This window comes from Theileria equi, chromosome 1, assembly GCF_000342415.1.
Source record: "Theileria equi strain WA chromosome 1, complete sequence".
Lineage (NCBI taxonomy): Eukaryota > Apicomplexa > Aconoidasida > Piroplasmida > Theileriidae > Theileria > Theileria equi.
The window spans coordinates 2,108,439-2,124,556 of NC_021366.1; the positions used below are offsets into that span (position 1 = coordinate 2,108,439).

The window sequence follows — 16,118 nt, forward strand, 5'->3', positions numbered from 1 at the left end:
CACATAGGACGTATACCTATAACAGCTTAATTTTCTTGCATCCACATTTCATTTTCACTGCTACATTCTGTTTACCATTTGCTCGTTTTATTTGGAGACAATACGTTTGTCACATATGGCTCCACTGGTTGTTTGCACGGTAAACTTGCGGTGAATAGCCCATGCGGATTTCCAAATGTTACTTTTAGTTTACATTCCCTGTAAATATGCCAAAACGATCGAGTAATCCTCCAGACGAAGCTCCTTTCACCATGGCATAGTTGAGCCCAAGAATAAAAATTGGACCTGCATGCAGTCAAATAAAACATGTGCCATCTGGGTAAACCATTCCATAATGCTCTCGATTATTCAAAACTTTTACATTCAGAAGTAAATGTCTTTATTCATTAAATTTAAATCTGATTTCATTGCAAAACTGCAGTGGTGATTCTTCATCGTTGGTAGTTTTTGAAATTTGCAAACTCTATCACATTTTGACCTCTATACATCTTACTTACAGATCATTCCACAATTTTAAACACTTGAACTTGTTCCAGAGGTTCTCCGGTGATCGTACAACAGGCTCAAATTTTGGCAACTGGAGAGTTGTATCATTCCCGAGACAAGAGGAGGACTTGTTTGGCATATTTAGAGCACAAGAAGAGATTTAACATTTAATTAACACATCGTATATAAACCACAATGGATTTTAACATGGCTTTTTTTCTTCTTCTTGTGCCAGTTTTTCGGCTGGGTGTCTTTGCGGGAGAGACCATTGATATCGCAGAAGAAATGCAGGGACGCAACTGTACAGTCGTCGTTCAGGAAAGGGGAGACATATCCTTTACGATATACAGTCGTATGCCACGAGTTAATGTCTCCAAGATTGTCTACAATGATCAGATTTTGTGGGAAACGACAGAGAATGACATTTTGTACCATCACTTTACAGTTTACAGGCTCTACAAGAAACCGGTAATCGCATATCTGTACTTTACCGACGCCAGGAAATTCGACTATGTTCAGTTCAAATTTGAGAATGGAGTATGGATCCGAGTCAACGACGGAGAGTATCAGAGGCTGATGGAAAAGATGCAAAATGAACGAACATTTGATATCAAAAGACCAGACATTGAGAATCTTGTCAAGATGGAGGAGTATAGCCCATTTGGCATCACTGCAAGAATTTACATGAACAATTCGAAATTTAGAATTGGGACAATTGTAGACGGTGAGGATGTTTTATGGGAATCAAAATCATGGGAGGAACGCTGCGAACATATAATAGTGCATGGAAGTCCTGCAGATCCAAAATTGGTGCACATGTTCATCAAACTTGCGGATAACCACAAGGTTCTCTATTTCGATAAACAGGGAGACAACTGGGTTGAGGTGGAAAAGGAGCAGTTTTTCGAAACGCTACAAGAGTTAGACAATGCCTGTGAAGAAGATGAGCGGCCGTAGAGAGCTTGACATCCGTATGACTGAGGGGATGATCCATTCGATTTAAATTCGCAAGGAGTTTTCAGCATCAATTATTCCTCCGACAACAACGAGTTAATGCAGCTTTATAAACCACAAATTAGCCTATAATTTATGCTATAAAACAACATTTGCGTTACCAACTACATTTGAGATTTGAGTTTTGGTGCCCAGGTGACCGAGTTATTGCGCTGCATCCGAGATGTCCGTGTTACCTCCGTCAGTCTTGGCATGATCCAGGGTATCATCTAGTTTCCAGATGGTTTTGTAGGTGCTAATGTGGAAGTAGTAGGATTAGAAGATGATAATCTATATTTACTAATTTCACCAAGCTTCTTATCAAAGTCTTCTTCTGTAATAGTCTTCCATACACCGCCATTCTTTTCAAAGAATTTAGCTTCCAAGTCATCACCACTCTTTATTCCTATGGTCATTACAGTAGAGTCTTTTACATGAGATTGCACAGATGTACATTTTTCATCTCCAGTAGCCTTCCAGAGAGTAACTCCATTCTCTACAACGGAGGATATATGATGATCCTTCTTTGGAAAATAGCTTTTGAGTAAGACTTCATCAAAAGTTTGTTCGTCTACATTAATATTCGAGTCATCTGGATTAGCGAGGTCTAAAGTAACATCCTGTCCAGCTGACTGAGGAACTGGAAGTCCCTTCAATCCACAGAGTTTCCTCTCATGTTCTCTCCTGTTATGTTCCCACTCTTCACCGTTATAATGGAGGAAGAGGATACTATCTTCTCCATCCTTCTCAGCTTGCAGTGTTACAACTTCTGGTTGATCTCCTTTAAAATATATCAGGGCTGAAGAGAGAGAAGAGTCCTCATCCACCCAAATGGTATTGCCTCCATACTTGAGTTCTGTAACTACAATATCAGGCTTTGGTGTGCATGTCAAAAGTGGCACTCCGTTAGAGCTAGATTTTCTCACATCAAACAGGGTAGAATCAACCTTTTTAGCACGTTCACTCAGAGTTACAGGCTTAGCTGCTGGTTGTTGTTCTTTAGCTTCGTCTTGCTCTTTCTTGACACTACCCTGGAGATTTGCAGCTGGTTTTTGTGGCTTAACTTCAGGAACCGCCTCTGGTTTATTCTCCTGTTGATCAACATGAACTACTCCTTTATGAGCTGAATCCTGTGGAACCACCTTTGGCTGTTCACCAGGTTTTTGATTCTGCTGGGCTACTACTGGAAATTCTTCACTAGTAGCGGGTTTAGTAGTTGTAGGAGACCGAAGTTCTGTAGAGGCTTCCTCTTTAGGTTCTTCTGGTTCATTATCCTTTACCTCATTCTCTTCAGAATCCTCGTTAGTGGATGGCTCTTCAGGAGATGCCTGAGATGGGACATCTACATGGTCATCTGTGGGAGGTTCATCAAAAGGGGATGAGTAAGAAACCTCGGCAAGTACCAGAGGATTTCCATATACAAAATTCACTTGTTGCTTTTGAAGAGATTTGGTAGTCTCTCTCGTTACTCGTTCTTTCGTAATCTCTTTTTTTTGAACTACCTTTTTTGGTTTAGGACCCCCAACTGTAGCCTGTTGAGCTAAATGTGAAGATCGCACAGTCTCTGGTCCCCGAGAATTGCATTTCAGTTGACCTCGTCGATCCTTGACATTTGATCTAGTCCCCACGGGTTGTCTACAAGGTGCTTTATCTCCCTGTTCAGACGACTTTCCCCGAACATTTCCAGATACATCATCACCAATTTCAACTGTGTCAATGCCAGAGTTTCGTCTAGTTAAAAGGAAGACTGTGCATATGATGAGCAAGATAACAAGGTACGATGGTAAAAACCGCATCAGATCCAACCATAGGCCTCAACCTTGGCATTTGAAACATTCTAAAGCGTTTATCCTCCTTACTCCTCTTCCATGACGTATAGAATATAGAGAGAGGGGAATATCCATTCATTCCTTGAGGACCCCATTGAATGACCAAGGAAGAAGAAAAATGAGGAGATCATCTCGCGATAACCAACTTAATAGATCTTGATCCCATGTTAACATCTCGTATAGCAGGTACAATTTAGCCTGCAACTTTATAGCGGGCAGACAGAGTCTCTAGACCTATTTGTAGATCATTAACGATGGTACTTGGCAACAACAGTTTAAACACATCATTCTTCTACTCTTAAAACCTCCATTTTCTGGAATTCCTAGGGATAAATGAGTGACTGGTGTCTCTTTAACAGGTGGGTAAATTACTCTTGGTTACTCATCCTTTCGGAGATTTCTCCTTCAGAGGCTCTAGACATTTTGCACTCGTACCAATCTAGTCTTTTGGAGATCACAACGGTTAATGTACCCGTAATGCACTTTCCACAGTTCATGCCATTTGAACCTACTCCAGTTCAACTTCACCATCATACGTAGTTATATTTATCCTCCACACTCATGCCGTCATTATACCTCGATATTATGGTGAGATTCTGGTTATACATCCCATGTTTCCAGATGACTTGTCTGTTCAATAGTCCTTCGGTCCTGCTCTCTATGATATGCTCGTTATACTGTACTTCACCAATAGTTACATAAAATTGCATTTCAGGCCGAACAGAGTAGTGAGTGGATGTAAGATTTGCATCTCGTCTCATTTTTGAGATTTCCTGGGAATTTGGCGGTTCCATTGAAGTTGTAGATGTCACATGCATGAGATTATTGGTGCGCTGATGCAAAGCTCAATGTCAAAAGTTGCCCTCGAAAGTTTCAAGTGGACCAAATCAGTTGTTTTCTTCATAAATTCATCAATTGTTCCCATAGAATCGTTTGATTCTTCTAGACGGGGATATTCGTCAACGATGTCATCATCTCTCCATGTTGTAAAAATTCTCGTGTAGATGGAACCATCTGGCAGAATTGCTCTAATAACGTCCCTTTTGTCGGCTCCATCAAGACCTTTCAGAATAATCTGACCTAAAAATTGTGAGTGAATGCGGACTATAAAGTAGTGAGCAATGGCGACTAACAGGGAACTAGGCAAGTATACAGATATAGGAGCATATACACTAGGGCATGTCTAGGTGGTTATATATGTACCCATTTTAGCCTGAATAAAGATGATTGGGTATAATTAGTTGTCCATAGATTCAAAAGTCCCAAATTATTCACATGTTCAATTCTCCTTTTTTATGAATACCAAAACCATTCCATATTCCAACGAATCTCGTCCTTACTTTTGGCCAAAACTTTACCAACAAGACCATAGCCACAAGAGTTACCAGTGCACATACAGTTCCTCCAACTAATGGACCAACTGGTGATGTAGATTTCTCAGGGACAGAACTATAATCTTTAGCTTCGGATGATTGAGACGGAGCTACTGGGGAAGGGTCTGGTGTATCTGGAAAGTGTTCCTTCTTTAGTCTCTCAAGTTCTTCCTTTAGAGAGTTATCCTTTAGTCTAGTAGTTTCTCCTTCAGATCTATCAAGCTTTGTCCAAGAATCTGCACCTTTAGTTGTCCTATAATAGTACTTGTATTTCGTTTCTCTCTCACTAACAACCAGTTCTACCAAGAGAAGCCTTTTCTCTTCTGAAGGATGATCTCCATAATAGCAGGCAGTTATACTCTCCAATTTTCTACCTAGCTCACCGTCAGACGTTATACCATTCAGATTAGTTTGTTCAGTATGTTGAACTCCATTTAGTTTAAATAATCCACCCCTCAGAGAATGTTCAAACATATGATAACCACCATAAACTGAAGTACTTCTCACAGTTATATCTATACCTGTACCTTTATCAGAGTATGTTGCATTAGTTGGTCTGGAAAGATCTATAATGATGGAAGGATAATAGTAATTGCGTTGGAGAAGTTTCTGCATATTACCATCTTCATCGCTAGGGCCTGTAGGTCTATCATACTGGGAAACTTCACTCCAAGTATTAACAGTGTCACTATTTCTCCTATACCAATTATGCCAACCATTTTGATGGGCGATTAGGAGTGGTATTCCACCTGACTTACTCCAAAAAACAGTAACGCTGCTAACATCCTTTAGAGATGGAAGTCCAATTTGATCATCAGTATTATCCTTGAACCCAGATATTGAAGTAATCGCATGTCCATAGGAGGTTATGCCTCCGTAGGAACCACTGTTGTAAACACGGATACTTGCTCTACAACTTGGGCAAGAGTAAGTAGTATTTCCCTTATTAGAGAGATCTATAGTATGTGCCTGGTTTCTTTTACAGTTTTGTTTGTTAAGTTTCTTCCTGAGATTAGTGTCGTTTATATCACTCTGATTCTTCCAACCATCACCACCTTCAGTGATATAATACGTATTTCCGCTACCAAGTTGAATGAGTAGTGGCTTACTACAAGTATTATCTAATGACCAATAGTAAACAGAAATTAATCCACAATCAGGGAGGCTAGCTTCTTCAAAGCCGTTTTGTTGTGATCCACTACAAACAATAGCACTGATTTTTGCATTGCTCTCTGGTGTATGTGTTAACTTTCTGTACGTTCCTTCTGGGTCAGGGTACCATTCATCCGTAAGATTAACTCTTCCACCGGAGTCATCGGTATAATAGTATCCATTCTCATCTTGTTTGACATTTTTAGGATGCTTTCCAATGTTGACACTTACACTCATTTTAATTACTTACATTTAATCAAAGTCTGTTAGTATCAAACTCAAGCAGACATACAGGATGCGCAGAGGAACCTATGGGGGACTTAAAAGGCAAAATGTCAATCATTTTAAGGATCCTGTTCATAACTACTCGGTATATTTAAGGAGATAATGCTCATAAGAATCCATTATAGGAGAATGAAGTGCCGGAATGTCTTATTGCCCATAGTTACCCATTCATCCAGACCATACTTTAGATTTGCATGCACGATAATATTACCCACAAATCTGTGACCCATTGGTATTTTTATACTTTACCGGAGGTTACATCGGACTATTCCTACTCCATGTTCTTATTTATTACGACTAAACTACTTAGTAATTTATCTAAAAACTGCGACCTTCATTCCACCCTGCAGTCCAAATTACCCAGAAACAGCGATCGTCAAAGCTCCCACAATGTTCGCTACTTTGCTCATATCCTGCTAGAGCTCACGAGACATTACATATATTGGCATAGACTAAACATACCTGAATCAAGGACATCGCCAATAATGTAGGTGTCCATGCTAGAATTCTTAACCTTGTACTGAGTGGCATCTGGCAAGCTTTCATATTCAACCCTTTCGATATGCTCTGGAACAGGCCTTGCAATGTCAAGGGTCAGTGGAATCTTTTGGCTTCTCTTGAAATTGCGTCCGAATGCAGTCCCAACTGCAAGGAGTAGGATGGGTAGTATCAATCTCATCTTTATTTTATTCAGGTCCTATGCTCAATAGAAATATAATGGTGGGTGTTTTGCAGGAATGAGTATATCTCAAGAGGGTTAATAGATCTGCTGCATGCAGCTATTTTGCAATCTACAAACAACTCCATGACCACATATTCCTTCACAAGTCCTGATGTATGGAATTATGAGATTTAAAGATAATAATGAAAATTACTCAAAGTTGTTGGATTGTAGCTTGCAGAATGAGTCTTTGGTACTAAAATATAACTGAATGTTAACCGACTTAAATTCATGGAGAGACTGTGGTTTGTAGAATTATGTATGACAGAGGCTATAGTGACTTGCAATTCTCCATTTTATTTCATGCATACGTTTCTGTTCACAGCGGTGCATTCTTGGCATCTACAAGATAGTCCATAAGGATTCTCATAATATCCATAGGATATCCATATATAACCCAAGGATCTCCTTTAAAGCTCTGGTAGAACTTATAACTCTTGTATCCCAAGAAACCCGCTGCACCTGATCCTGCAGAAGTAGCAAAAAAGTATCCAGCGCCAGCGAGAATAGCACCAGAAACAGGATCGGTAACTTTAGCATGAGTGCCATCAGGAGCAGAAGCAGATCTAGGAGTAGGATGGGAAGGTTCAGTATGAGTAGTAGTAGTAGTAGGTTCAGATTGACCACCTTGAGCAGGAGGTACTGGAGGAGTTTCAGAGACTCCATTAGCTTTACCACCACTAGCACTATCACCAGGTCCTGCAGGAGCAGGATGTCCATTTCCACCTGAGTCTCCATCTTCAGGACCTCTATAAGTTTGACTAGCAGCAGTAACTTGAAGCCAAGTATTAGGATCAGATCCTCCTCTTAGAGTTTCTTTAGGTTTGTCATCACCTATACCATTAAGTTCATCAGTTCTAGGATCAGCAACGTTAGATGAGCGTGGACTGGATTCAGATTGTTTCTGTTTCTCTCTTCTAACACCTTCAGTTTTGGATTTTTGTTTTCGTTCACCAGCAAAAGCTTCTTGTTGAGATGAGGGTTGAGTAGGTTCGTAGTCTACTGTCACGGTAGAAGTGGTAGGACATGTTACAGTACTTGCACAACTTAATTCATTAGCAATCTTGTTATATGTCTCACATTCTGTATTCCTACTCAATTCCCCTGGTGTTATACTTTTGAGGTCCAGCAAGACTTCTGTCCAGTCTTCATCTCCATTAGTATTACCAGGAGGCTTCTTGTACCATTTATTTGTTCCATTACTCCCGTTCCCCTCAAAGTATATGAGCTCCGGATTTCCTCCGCAATAGAATGCAGAGACACTTCTTATCTCAGAGGTTGGAAAAGCTAGCTCAGGGGACTTTATACGTCTTCTATTATCGGGATTATTAGTATCAATAGTACCTTCACCCTTATCATAGTACCTTATCTTTGCAACTCTGTATCCAGTCTTGACAGTGTGTTTGTAATATTCTATCTTTCTACCATTTACTTTGATATTCCCAGAAAAAAGAGAAACTGTCCGCTGAGCGCCCTTGGGACCATGATAAGTACAACGGCAACAATATGGCTTTTGATCACCCATGGATGTACCCTTGCTAAGATCCAAGGTGACTGCATCGTAATTCGAACAGACCAAGTCATCCAGTGTCCTTTCAAGATCATTATTGATTAAATTAGGTTGAGAACCTCCATGAAGTCTGGTCCACTCATTATTACCATCAGCACTCTTTCTATTCCCATAATAGGTAGTTCCTCTATCAGTGGTAGTAATCCCTACTATGAGAACCTTAGTTTTGTTATGCTTCCAGTAATAGGCTTCAACCGAGGTTACATTAGACGTGCCATTAATTTCTGCAATAGGTTTATTCTGATCATTCCATATTTCTTTTAGTGTGAATGGTGATATTCCATCAGAATCTTTATCCTTGTGAGTATATCTGGTAAAGTTAGATATAGGAGGTTCTTCATCTCTTGTGACCTTAATGAGCTTACCACTTCCGTCATCTCTATATTCAGGAGGTATCTCTTTGTTTTTTGAGAGATAAATGGTTACTGGTGGTGGATCTTCTGCCATTATTATTAGAGTTCTCAGAGCAAGTCCTTAGACACAGACATTACAGTCTCTCTTTACTTTTGGAAAATCCATCATCAAATACTCATTCTCCATTATTATACCAGTGCATCCTGAGATCCATGAGTACTTTACTCCCTACTCATCCATACATTCATCCTCCCTTACAAGTAGCTCACCATCAGAGAGAGTATCCACAGAACAAGATGAACAAGTATCCAGACAGTCGTCTGAATGATCTCTATGAATAGTCTAGTGGAGTATAAGTAGTCCATGAGAGTCCTCTAAAGAGCCTCTTAAAGAGTCTACTAGAGTACAGGCGGACTCCAAAACCCATAACGTGAAGTAGGCCAAGAATCTCTATCCTTATCAAACAAGTACTTATCAACACTATGAGCATAACTCTTTATCATCGGAGATCTCAGTATGAGTCTCTCCCTCAGTAGTCTTGCCAGACTCTCCACTAGACTCTTACTCAGGGACGAATGGCTAAGGATGGGTGACTTTCAAAGCTCCCTTAGTGTCATCCATTAAAATTCCTGATCCGCGTAGACAATAAGGAGAGCCTCTGATTTACCCAAAACCTTGCATCTAACATTCTTAGTAAAGGAAGACTTAACACTCTTACATGCCTCAGATACTCCACTTCCTATCCAGTATCCTAAGGACTTCCAGAAGCCAAAATCCTTAGTAGGCCACCTACTCCTATCATGTTCATACTTGGAATAAGTCTTTAAATAACCATCACCAGTAAAGGCCAAGACTATCATTAAACCTTGGGATGTGAATGCATTAAAAGAGGAGATAGCACCACCATGTGCACCAGCTCCAGCATATGAAACCGCCTTGAGCGATTCCTCACAAAACTTCAGAGTAACAGTAATCACTCCAACAAATGTTCCACTACTCTTGATGTACTTTCCTAGCCAAGTATCCGGATAATGAAGCGTAACAAGGCATAAGACCATAGCAGTAATGTGTGGAATGGCCAGAATCCAAGTACCATGCCACCATTGAGCACTACTCCAATCTTGATTTGGGCCAACACCTTTTCCAGGAGGGCCTCCATTACAAGCACATAAGATGGCAATCAAAATACCTGGAACCGCACTCATGAATAAAACAACAAGATCGATAGTGTAACCGGTGCTAACATCCGTCAGCTTATAAGGGGCAATAGCTGGATAAAAGGCATAGATGCCACCCATACCCACCATTCCCATGAAAATTGGAGACAAACCAGCGAAACCAGTATATTTACCAGGAGCGCCAGCTTCGCTACTACCTTGTTGAGTGGCAAGATAAATCCATAGACCAGCAGAGGCTGCTGAAATCAATGCTCCTATGGACATCTGCCAGAATATAATCCAGTAACTAACATTTGAAAAGTTATACCTCTTAGCAAGCTTATTAAAAACATAGTAGTAAATGCAAACTTGAATACCAGAGATAGGGATTCCCATATTGAAAAGGGAAGCATCTGCACTTGCCACAGTCATTACAGCTGCCACATTCAGTCCATATATAAATGAGCCAAAGACGATAGTCCAGTAGTAGAAGGTGAGATTGCCCATTTGACCTCCAGATGTAAATGCAATGAGAAGTATAATGAAGGAAAGACACAATGCCACATTTGTAAATGCGGCAAAGCCTCTGAAAAAGTCCTTGGAGCTATCACCCGTCCCTAATGCTATAGAAGTTACAATAGCCATTCCAGTAAACGTTGCCAGTTCCATAGGATTATGGACCATGTTAATGAACGAACTGGCATGTTGTTGAGGAATTTTAAATCTATCAAGTGCAAACTTTGCTCCAGTTAAAGCCACACGGAGAGACTGCAAGAGAGTCAGACCTGCCATAAACATGGCACCTTTCTGAAGATCCTTTGACATCCTTTGTCATCTTGCGATCTTACCTGTCGTTCACACCATTATATACCACATCATTAGCTATAAGTTGAAGATACCCTTCCATTCTCTACTCTAGAGTTTAGTGTTCCAGTATTATTCACCATTCAAGATGCATGTTTAAGTATCTTTCACATCCTTAAGGTTTCATAGGTGTCATGGTAGTGTCATTCATCTTGTCCATGGTTAGGTAACTAAGTTCCTCATGGTCGCTGATACATTCTCAAGGTGGCCCCAAGTCCAGAATAGACAACTCGATGCTTGGCATATCCTAACGGTAACTTATTCATCTGAGGATGAATTCGCATCATTCTTCCACTCATTCCATAGTAGTAATCCAACATCCATCCTTATTTTAGGGACTCCCTGCGGTCGTCCTCATAGCTTCAATAGTAGAATGAGAATCTATAAGGAGTCTACCGGAGTGAGAACAGGTGACAATTCAGACTCCTATACTGCGTATAGTCGCAATTACTACCTAGTCTCTGACGTCGGTAGGTCATTCTTCCTTCCGTTTCACTCCAGTAATGACCTTAATCCTACTCTTCTATAGGCTCCCTTTGGTCACCATAGAGCTCCTGTTAGTCGCCCAGGCTCACCACTCCGTAGTTCGCATTCATTCCGCTACGCTACATTCGCATCCATCCGAGTAAATACCTAAAGAGTACAAAAACCTCATTTCTTAAGAGAGTGTAGTACGGTGAGTACCACAAAAATCATATAAGTAACAGCGTGATTGTGATAGTTGATCAGGGCCTCTGCGAATGGAGTTGCTGGATCGAATCCACCCATTGACGTGCGCCACCTCTCTGGAGCATCAGCACTGCGTATGAATGTATTTGCGTCGTATAAATGGGTAGGAGAGGCCATGGATGGGAGAAAACTTACAAGGCTGGTACAACTCGAAAAGTAGGCACATTTAGCCTTTGCCTGATGGCCTTTAGGAGGTAGAAATTCTTATTTGACGAATTTCCACCAGTTTGTTCCTTCATCTTGTGAGCCTCAACTTTTTTATCGACTGAAGGAGACGAGCAGATGGGGACATGACTTGTGTCGCTAAGTTTGCCATTTTTGCTTCAATGTCAAAAGTATCGGCTGTGTAGATGGATGGTAGGACGAGTAGGACGGTAGAAAAGTTACGGATGAAAAACTGCAGATTTAGGCCATTTTAGGGCTCTTCCTTCCAGCGCCCGGGAGCTCCCCAGTACTCATCACTGGACGGCCATATCCTCCACCCTTTGGCTTCTGCATACTCACCATCATGCTCCAGTGTTCGCTGTGTGGGTCCAGGCCGGCTGTGGTTCGCCGGTCCGCCTCTGGAGAGCCAAACTGCAAGGACTGCTTCATCGACTCTTTTGAATCCGACGTTTACGACTATATACGGGATAAAAAGCTCATAGAGGACGGCGATAAGGTCTGCATAGGTGTATCGGGAGGCAAGGATTCGTCAGTTTTGCTCCATGTGCTCTGGTCTCTTCAGAGGAGATTCCAGTGTAACTGGGAGCTTTGCCTACTGGCGATTGACGAGGGAATAAAGGGGTACAGAGACCACTCGCTGACAGTTGTTGACGCTATACAGGCCAGATACGGTCTGGAGCTCAAGATTTTAAACTTTATGGACGCCTTTGGCTACTCCATGGACAAGGTCGTTGGACTGATTGGAAAGAAGAACAACTGCACAGTTTGCGGGACGTTTAGAAGACAGATGCTAGAAGTTGGCGCCAGGCTCCTGCGCGCCAATGTGCTCTGCACGGGGCACAATGCGGACGACATGGCCGAGACGGTCCTGCTGAATATTTTTAGAGGCGACGTTTATAAACTCGCCAAGGCAAGCCAGTTGAAGGATGGACTTCCAGGAGAGGCTCCAGATGGAGCTGATACAGAGCATTGCTCAGAAAGGAGCCAAAAAACGGGCACTCCATTCCGGAGAATAAAACCGCTCCTGTACAGTTTTGAAAAGGAGATTGTGCTTTATGCGAGATTCCAGTCCCTCGACTACTTTTCAACGGAATGCATCTACTCTCCAGAGGCTTATAGAGGCTACATGAGGACCTTTATCAAGAACCTGGAGCTGATCGAGCCCAGGATCATCCTCAACATCATCAAGGCAGGTTCAATGCTCTACGCGGATTATGCACCAATTGATGGGTCCAAGGGAGTTTGTGTAGACTGCGGAGTCGTAGGCGTCAAGGACCTCTGCAAGGCATGCTCCATCGTTCGGAAACTCGACACACTAGTCGGTGAAACCGGTAACACTAATGACGGATGCGCACAGAAGCCAGCAAAGGCCATACTCTCTGACCGAGGCTTTAAGCTAAACTATGATTAAGTGTACGGGGGAACAACGCGAATGGGCGACCAACGGGAGCTCTTACTGCCACTAGGATTATCAGTACGACTATAAGGAAGTACTGAAACAGGTGACCTACCGACGTCGGAGACTACGCTTCACTCACTCACCTGACGGTGGTCTCATTCACACAATCCCATGGGTCGCCGAATGTTTTCTGGCAATAGGCCAGCCAGTGACAGGGCAGAGGCATCCTCCGGTTAACGTCATAGTCACCATCTCATCCTTGTGACCACTTGGTTCCAGGAGATGCGCAGCAAAATCCTACAAACGGGTGGCCTACGGGGATCAGTTTGGCTCACTGAGAAACAAAACGTGCCAACCCGGAAGAGTGTGTATGTGAATGCACATGAGTGGGGACCCGCAGGACTGGAGAGTTGCGTTTTGTGTTCCCAGAGTTTTCATCAATGCAGTTTTGTAGATAAAATGGCGCTCTCTGATGGAAGTAAGTTTCTATGCAGATGTCGCAACTGGATGGCCGTTATGCGGGGCGTAATGCGGAAAAGTTGCCAAGGGGAAGCTTTTGTGCGGATTTCAGACTACGCCACAGGCGTCTCTACAAAGTGTATCGATATTTTGGCAATAGAAATGGGTACAGTACCAGGTGTATGGACCAGCGCAGCGTACGGGCCGTGGCGCCAGTAAATCTCCCGTTAGGGAGTCCTGGAACTCACAAATGCATAAAGAAGCGCAACCGTACGGGTTACTTGCGTTTAGGGAACACGTGGGCCATGAAATGTGCAGCTGCAAATCGCTGGTGCGACCCCGTGGTCAAGGGATGGCCCGGTAGGTCCTTTAGCGCATTTCTCTCGTATTTACCGGTAGTTTGCGGACTATGGATCCATTTTCACCTGGTTAGCGAGGGTATTCATGCAATGGAGTATCTATGAAGGAGGAATGTGTAGCGAATGTGCCTACAAGGGCTTATTCACATTGGGACGTTGGTATAATTGTGTTCTAGTATAGATACCTACGCTACATTATTGGTGCAATCAGTCCTCCTGATCTCCAGTATCCGTGCTGGAATAAGGTGATCGCTGCTAGTACAGGTATGCCTACAAGTATGGTGGAAATTGGATTAAGATACCAGATGGAAGTAATGACAGTGAAGGACTAGGTAAACTGCTTACTGAACTTAATAAGGAACCGAAGGGAGTACTTGACCAGAATAGCTTCCATACAATTTATAGACCTAGTAATAAACTTGACAAACTCCAATCTGATCATGACAACTATGACTATTGGAAGATGTTAGGCAGCCATGGTATGATGTTATGATGAGCTCGATCCCGCACATTACGCATTTGCCTTGCTAATACGGTCATCCATTGTACAAGATTATACAGCAATACATTTACCTACAGATACCCCTGGCCAGCGTAACAAGATCGTGCTGCTGGGTGAGCAGAGCGCAGGAAAGACATCAATCGTAACGCGCTTTGTATATGATCACTTTATCCCTGCATACGCGGCTACAATAGGTAAGTAGTGCTATTATTGTTAGGTACAGGAGTGTGGCGACCCATGGGAGCATGGCGACTGGACAGAGCATAGGAGCCTGACTACCTCTGGACTTTGCTCTCGGAGAACAGTCGTACTGAGAATCTTATTCCTTCTTAGGCTCCCTTTGGTCACCATAGAGCTCCTGTTAGTCGCCCAGGCTCACCACTCCGTAGTTCGCATTCTACACATTCATTTAGGAATTGATTTCTTGAGCAAGACAGTGACAGCAAATGGCAAGACGATGCGTTTGCAGTTATGGGACACTGCTGGTCAGGAGAGATTCCGTTCACTGATGCCGAGTTACATCCGGGATTCTAGCGCGGCCATTGTGGTCTATGACATTACAAACAGAGATTCATTTACGAGAACAAAGCAGTGGGTACAAGAGATTAAGGATATGAGGGGAGATAAGGCAGTTATTGTTATTGTTGGAAACAAGACAGATTTGTTGGACAAGAGGAAAGTGTCTTACGAGGAAGGGGAGAGTCATGCCAAGGAGATGAATTGTTTATTCCGTGAGACTAGCGCCAAGAATGGAGACAACGTCCATGAGCTCTTTAATTTAGTCGCAGTCAAGCTTCTAAAGACTACAGAACCTGAGCCTGTCAGCGACAAATGTAAGTTTTGTTCGTGTACACTCGTTGTATTGGCGAGGCGTACTCTGCACTCTACACCCATTCTTTAGTGGTGGACATCGACTTGAAGCCGTCAGTCCCGAGTGAAGATGTTACTTGCACAGGTCGTACAAAGGCCGGGCTATCGACCAGTTTTGCTAGCATTACCAAAATGTGCCCCAAGGAGTGATTTTTAAAACCAATAATGTGTAATATATATCGTCTATACGTCTATGGACTATTATTATACATTTGTTTTGGTTTCTTTGGCCGAGTTTTGGCCTTTTTGAGCGGCCATTTGCCCAGGACTGCCTTTCCCCTCCGGAGGCCTCTGGACGGTTGCGGCAAAAGTGCCTCTAGACGCTCAAGGGTCGCTTCATTATCGCTAAAGGGGGACTATGGATCAAATATAATCGCAAAACGAGTTGCACACTGGGAGAATGGCGCCGCAAAGGCCTGGAATCCGCCGGGACTCCGAGATTCCAGGCTTTACTCGATGCTCGATGAGTACAAGAGGGACAATGTAGTTGAAATCGATAAAAGAAGGGCTGAAATGTCCATAGCCGGAAGGGTAAAGAAGATTTTTGAGGAATTGACGGAGTACGTCGAGAGCCTCCTTAGACTGGAAACTCATGCGCCGCCAATCGTCTGTCTTGTGGCATCATGCGCATACCTCGTGCCTTATTTTGATGTTACTCAGGTAAGTAAGTGGTCAGAGTACCGTAAGGAGTCTGGAGCGACAAATGGGAGCTGGGCATGTCATTCACTCTTGTCTGTACTGGCGACTTTCTGCAGATAGAGAGCTATGGAAAGGAGTTAAATGTGGGATTTGATGTACAGTTTATGAAGGGAGGATCAGACTTGTGCAAAGAGTGAGCAGAATTGATGGTA

The 16,118-nt window shown here is 42.6% G+C and overlaps 11 protein-coding genes across 11 annotated transcripts; 4 read left to right on the plus strand and 7 right to left on the minus strand.

The window, feature by feature from the left end:
• Positions 1 to 681: 681 nt before the first annotated feature.
• BEWA_027440 (signal peptide-containing protein) lies at positions 682 to 1,443 on the plus strand (the record flags this gene model as incomplete). Its single annotated transcript, XM_004829504.1, has 1 exon — positions 682 to 1,443. One exon carries the CDS (start codon positions 682 to 684, stop codon positions 1,441 to 1,443), a length of 762 nt encoding a protein of 253 aa, XP_004829561.1.
• Positions 1,444 to 1,709: 266 nt separating this feature from the next.
• BEWA_027450 (hypothetical protein) lies at positions 1,710 to 3,315 on the minus strand (the record flags this gene model as incomplete). Its single annotated transcript, XM_004829505.1, has 2 exons — positions 1,710 to 3,011; positions 3,271 to 3,315. The coding sequence occupies 2 exons, from the start codon at positions 3,313 to 3,315 to the stop codon at positions 1,710 to 1,712; spliced, it is 1,347 nt and encodes a 448-aa protein (XP_004829562.1).
• An 801-nt stretch (positions 3,316 to 4,116) lies between these two features.
• BEWA_027460 (hypothetical protein) lies at positions 4,117 to 4,515 on the minus strand (the record flags this gene model as incomplete). The annotated part of the gene is made up of 2 exons (XM_004829506.1): positions 4,117 to 4,388; positions 4,512 to 4,515. 2 exons carry the CDS (start codon positions 4,513 to 4,515, stop codon positions 4,117 to 4,119), a joined length of 276 nt encoding a protein of 91 aa, XP_004829563.1.
• A 64-nt stretch (positions 4,516 to 4,579) lies between these two features.
• On the minus strand, positions 4,580 to 6,070 carry BEWA_027470 (hypothetical protein; the record flags this gene model as incomplete). The annotated part of the gene is made up of 1 exon (XM_004829507.1): positions 4,580 to 6,070. The coding sequence occupies one exon, from the start codon at positions 6,068 to 6,070 to the stop codon at positions 4,580 to 4,582; it is 1,491 nt and encodes a 496-aa protein (XP_004829564.1).
• A 319-nt stretch (positions 6,071 to 6,389) lies between these two features.
• On the minus strand, positions 6,390 to 6,797 carry BEWA_027480 (signal peptide-containing protein; the record flags this gene model as incomplete). Its single annotated transcript, XM_004829508.1, has 2 exons — positions 6,390 to 6,415; positions 6,581 to 6,797. The coding sequence occupies 2 exons, from the start codon at positions 6,795 to 6,797 to the stop codon at positions 6,390 to 6,392; spliced, it is 243 nt and encodes an 80-aa protein (XP_004829565.1).
• Positions 6,798 to 7,158: 361 nt separating this feature from the next.
• BEWA_027490 (hypothetical protein) lies at positions 7,159 to 8,856 on the minus strand (the record flags this gene model as incomplete). Its single annotated transcript, XM_004829509.1, has 1 exon — positions 7,159 to 8,856. One exon carries the CDS (start codon positions 8,854 to 8,856, stop codon positions 7,159 to 7,161), a length of 1,698 nt encoding a protein of 565 aa, XP_004829566.1.
• A 527-nt stretch (positions 8,857 to 9,383) lies between these two features.
• Positions 9,384 to 10,745, minus strand: BEWA_027500 (hypothetical protein; the record flags this gene model as incomplete). Its single annotated transcript, XM_004829510.1, has 1 exon — positions 9,384 to 10,745. The coding sequence occupies one exon, from the start codon at positions 10,743 to 10,745 to the stop codon at positions 9,384 to 9,386; it is 1,362 nt and encodes a 453-aa protein (XP_004829567.1).
• Positions 10,746 to 11,435: 690 nt separating this feature from the next.
• BEWA_027510 (hypothetical protein) lies at positions 11,436 to 11,752 on the minus strand (the record flags this gene model as incomplete). Its single annotated transcript, XM_004829511.1, has 2 exons — positions 11,436 to 11,583; positions 11,649 to 11,752. The coding sequence occupies 2 exons, from the start codon at positions 11,750 to 11,752 to the stop codon at positions 11,436 to 11,438; spliced, it is 252 nt and encodes an 83-aa protein (XP_004829568.1).
• A 269-nt stretch (positions 11,753 to 12,021) lies between these two features.
• On the plus strand, positions 12,022 to 13,089 carry BEWA_027520 (hypothetical protein; the record flags this gene model as incomplete). Its single annotated transcript, XM_004829512.1, has 1 exon — positions 12,022 to 13,089. The coding sequence occupies one exon, from the start codon at positions 12,022 to 12,024 to the stop codon at positions 13,087 to 13,089; it is 1,068 nt and encodes a 355-aa protein (XP_004829569.1).
• A 447-nt stretch (positions 13,090 to 13,536) lies between these two features.
• On the plus strand, positions 13,537 to 15,417 carry BEWA_027530 (Ras-related rab6 small GTP-binding protein, putative; the record flags this gene model as incomplete). The annotated part of the gene is made up of 4 exons (XM_004829513.1): positions 13,537 to 13,555; positions 14,475 to 14,591; positions 14,811 to 15,230; positions 15,299 to 15,417. The coding sequence occupies 4 exons, from the start codon at positions 13,537 to 13,539 to the stop codon at positions 15,415 to 15,417; spliced, it is 675 nt and encodes a 224-aa protein (XP_004829570.1).
• A 15-nt stretch (positions 15,418 to 15,432) lies between these two features.
• Positions 15,433 to 16,026, plus strand: BEWA_027540 (signal peptide-containing protein; the record flags this gene model as incomplete). The annotated part of the gene is made up of 1 exon (XM_004829514.1): positions 15,433 to 16,026. One exon carries the CDS (start codon positions 15,433 to 15,435, stop codon positions 16,024 to 16,026), a length of 594 nt encoding a protein of 197 aa, XP_004829571.1.
• Positions 16,027 to 16,118: the final 92 nt, after the last annotated feature.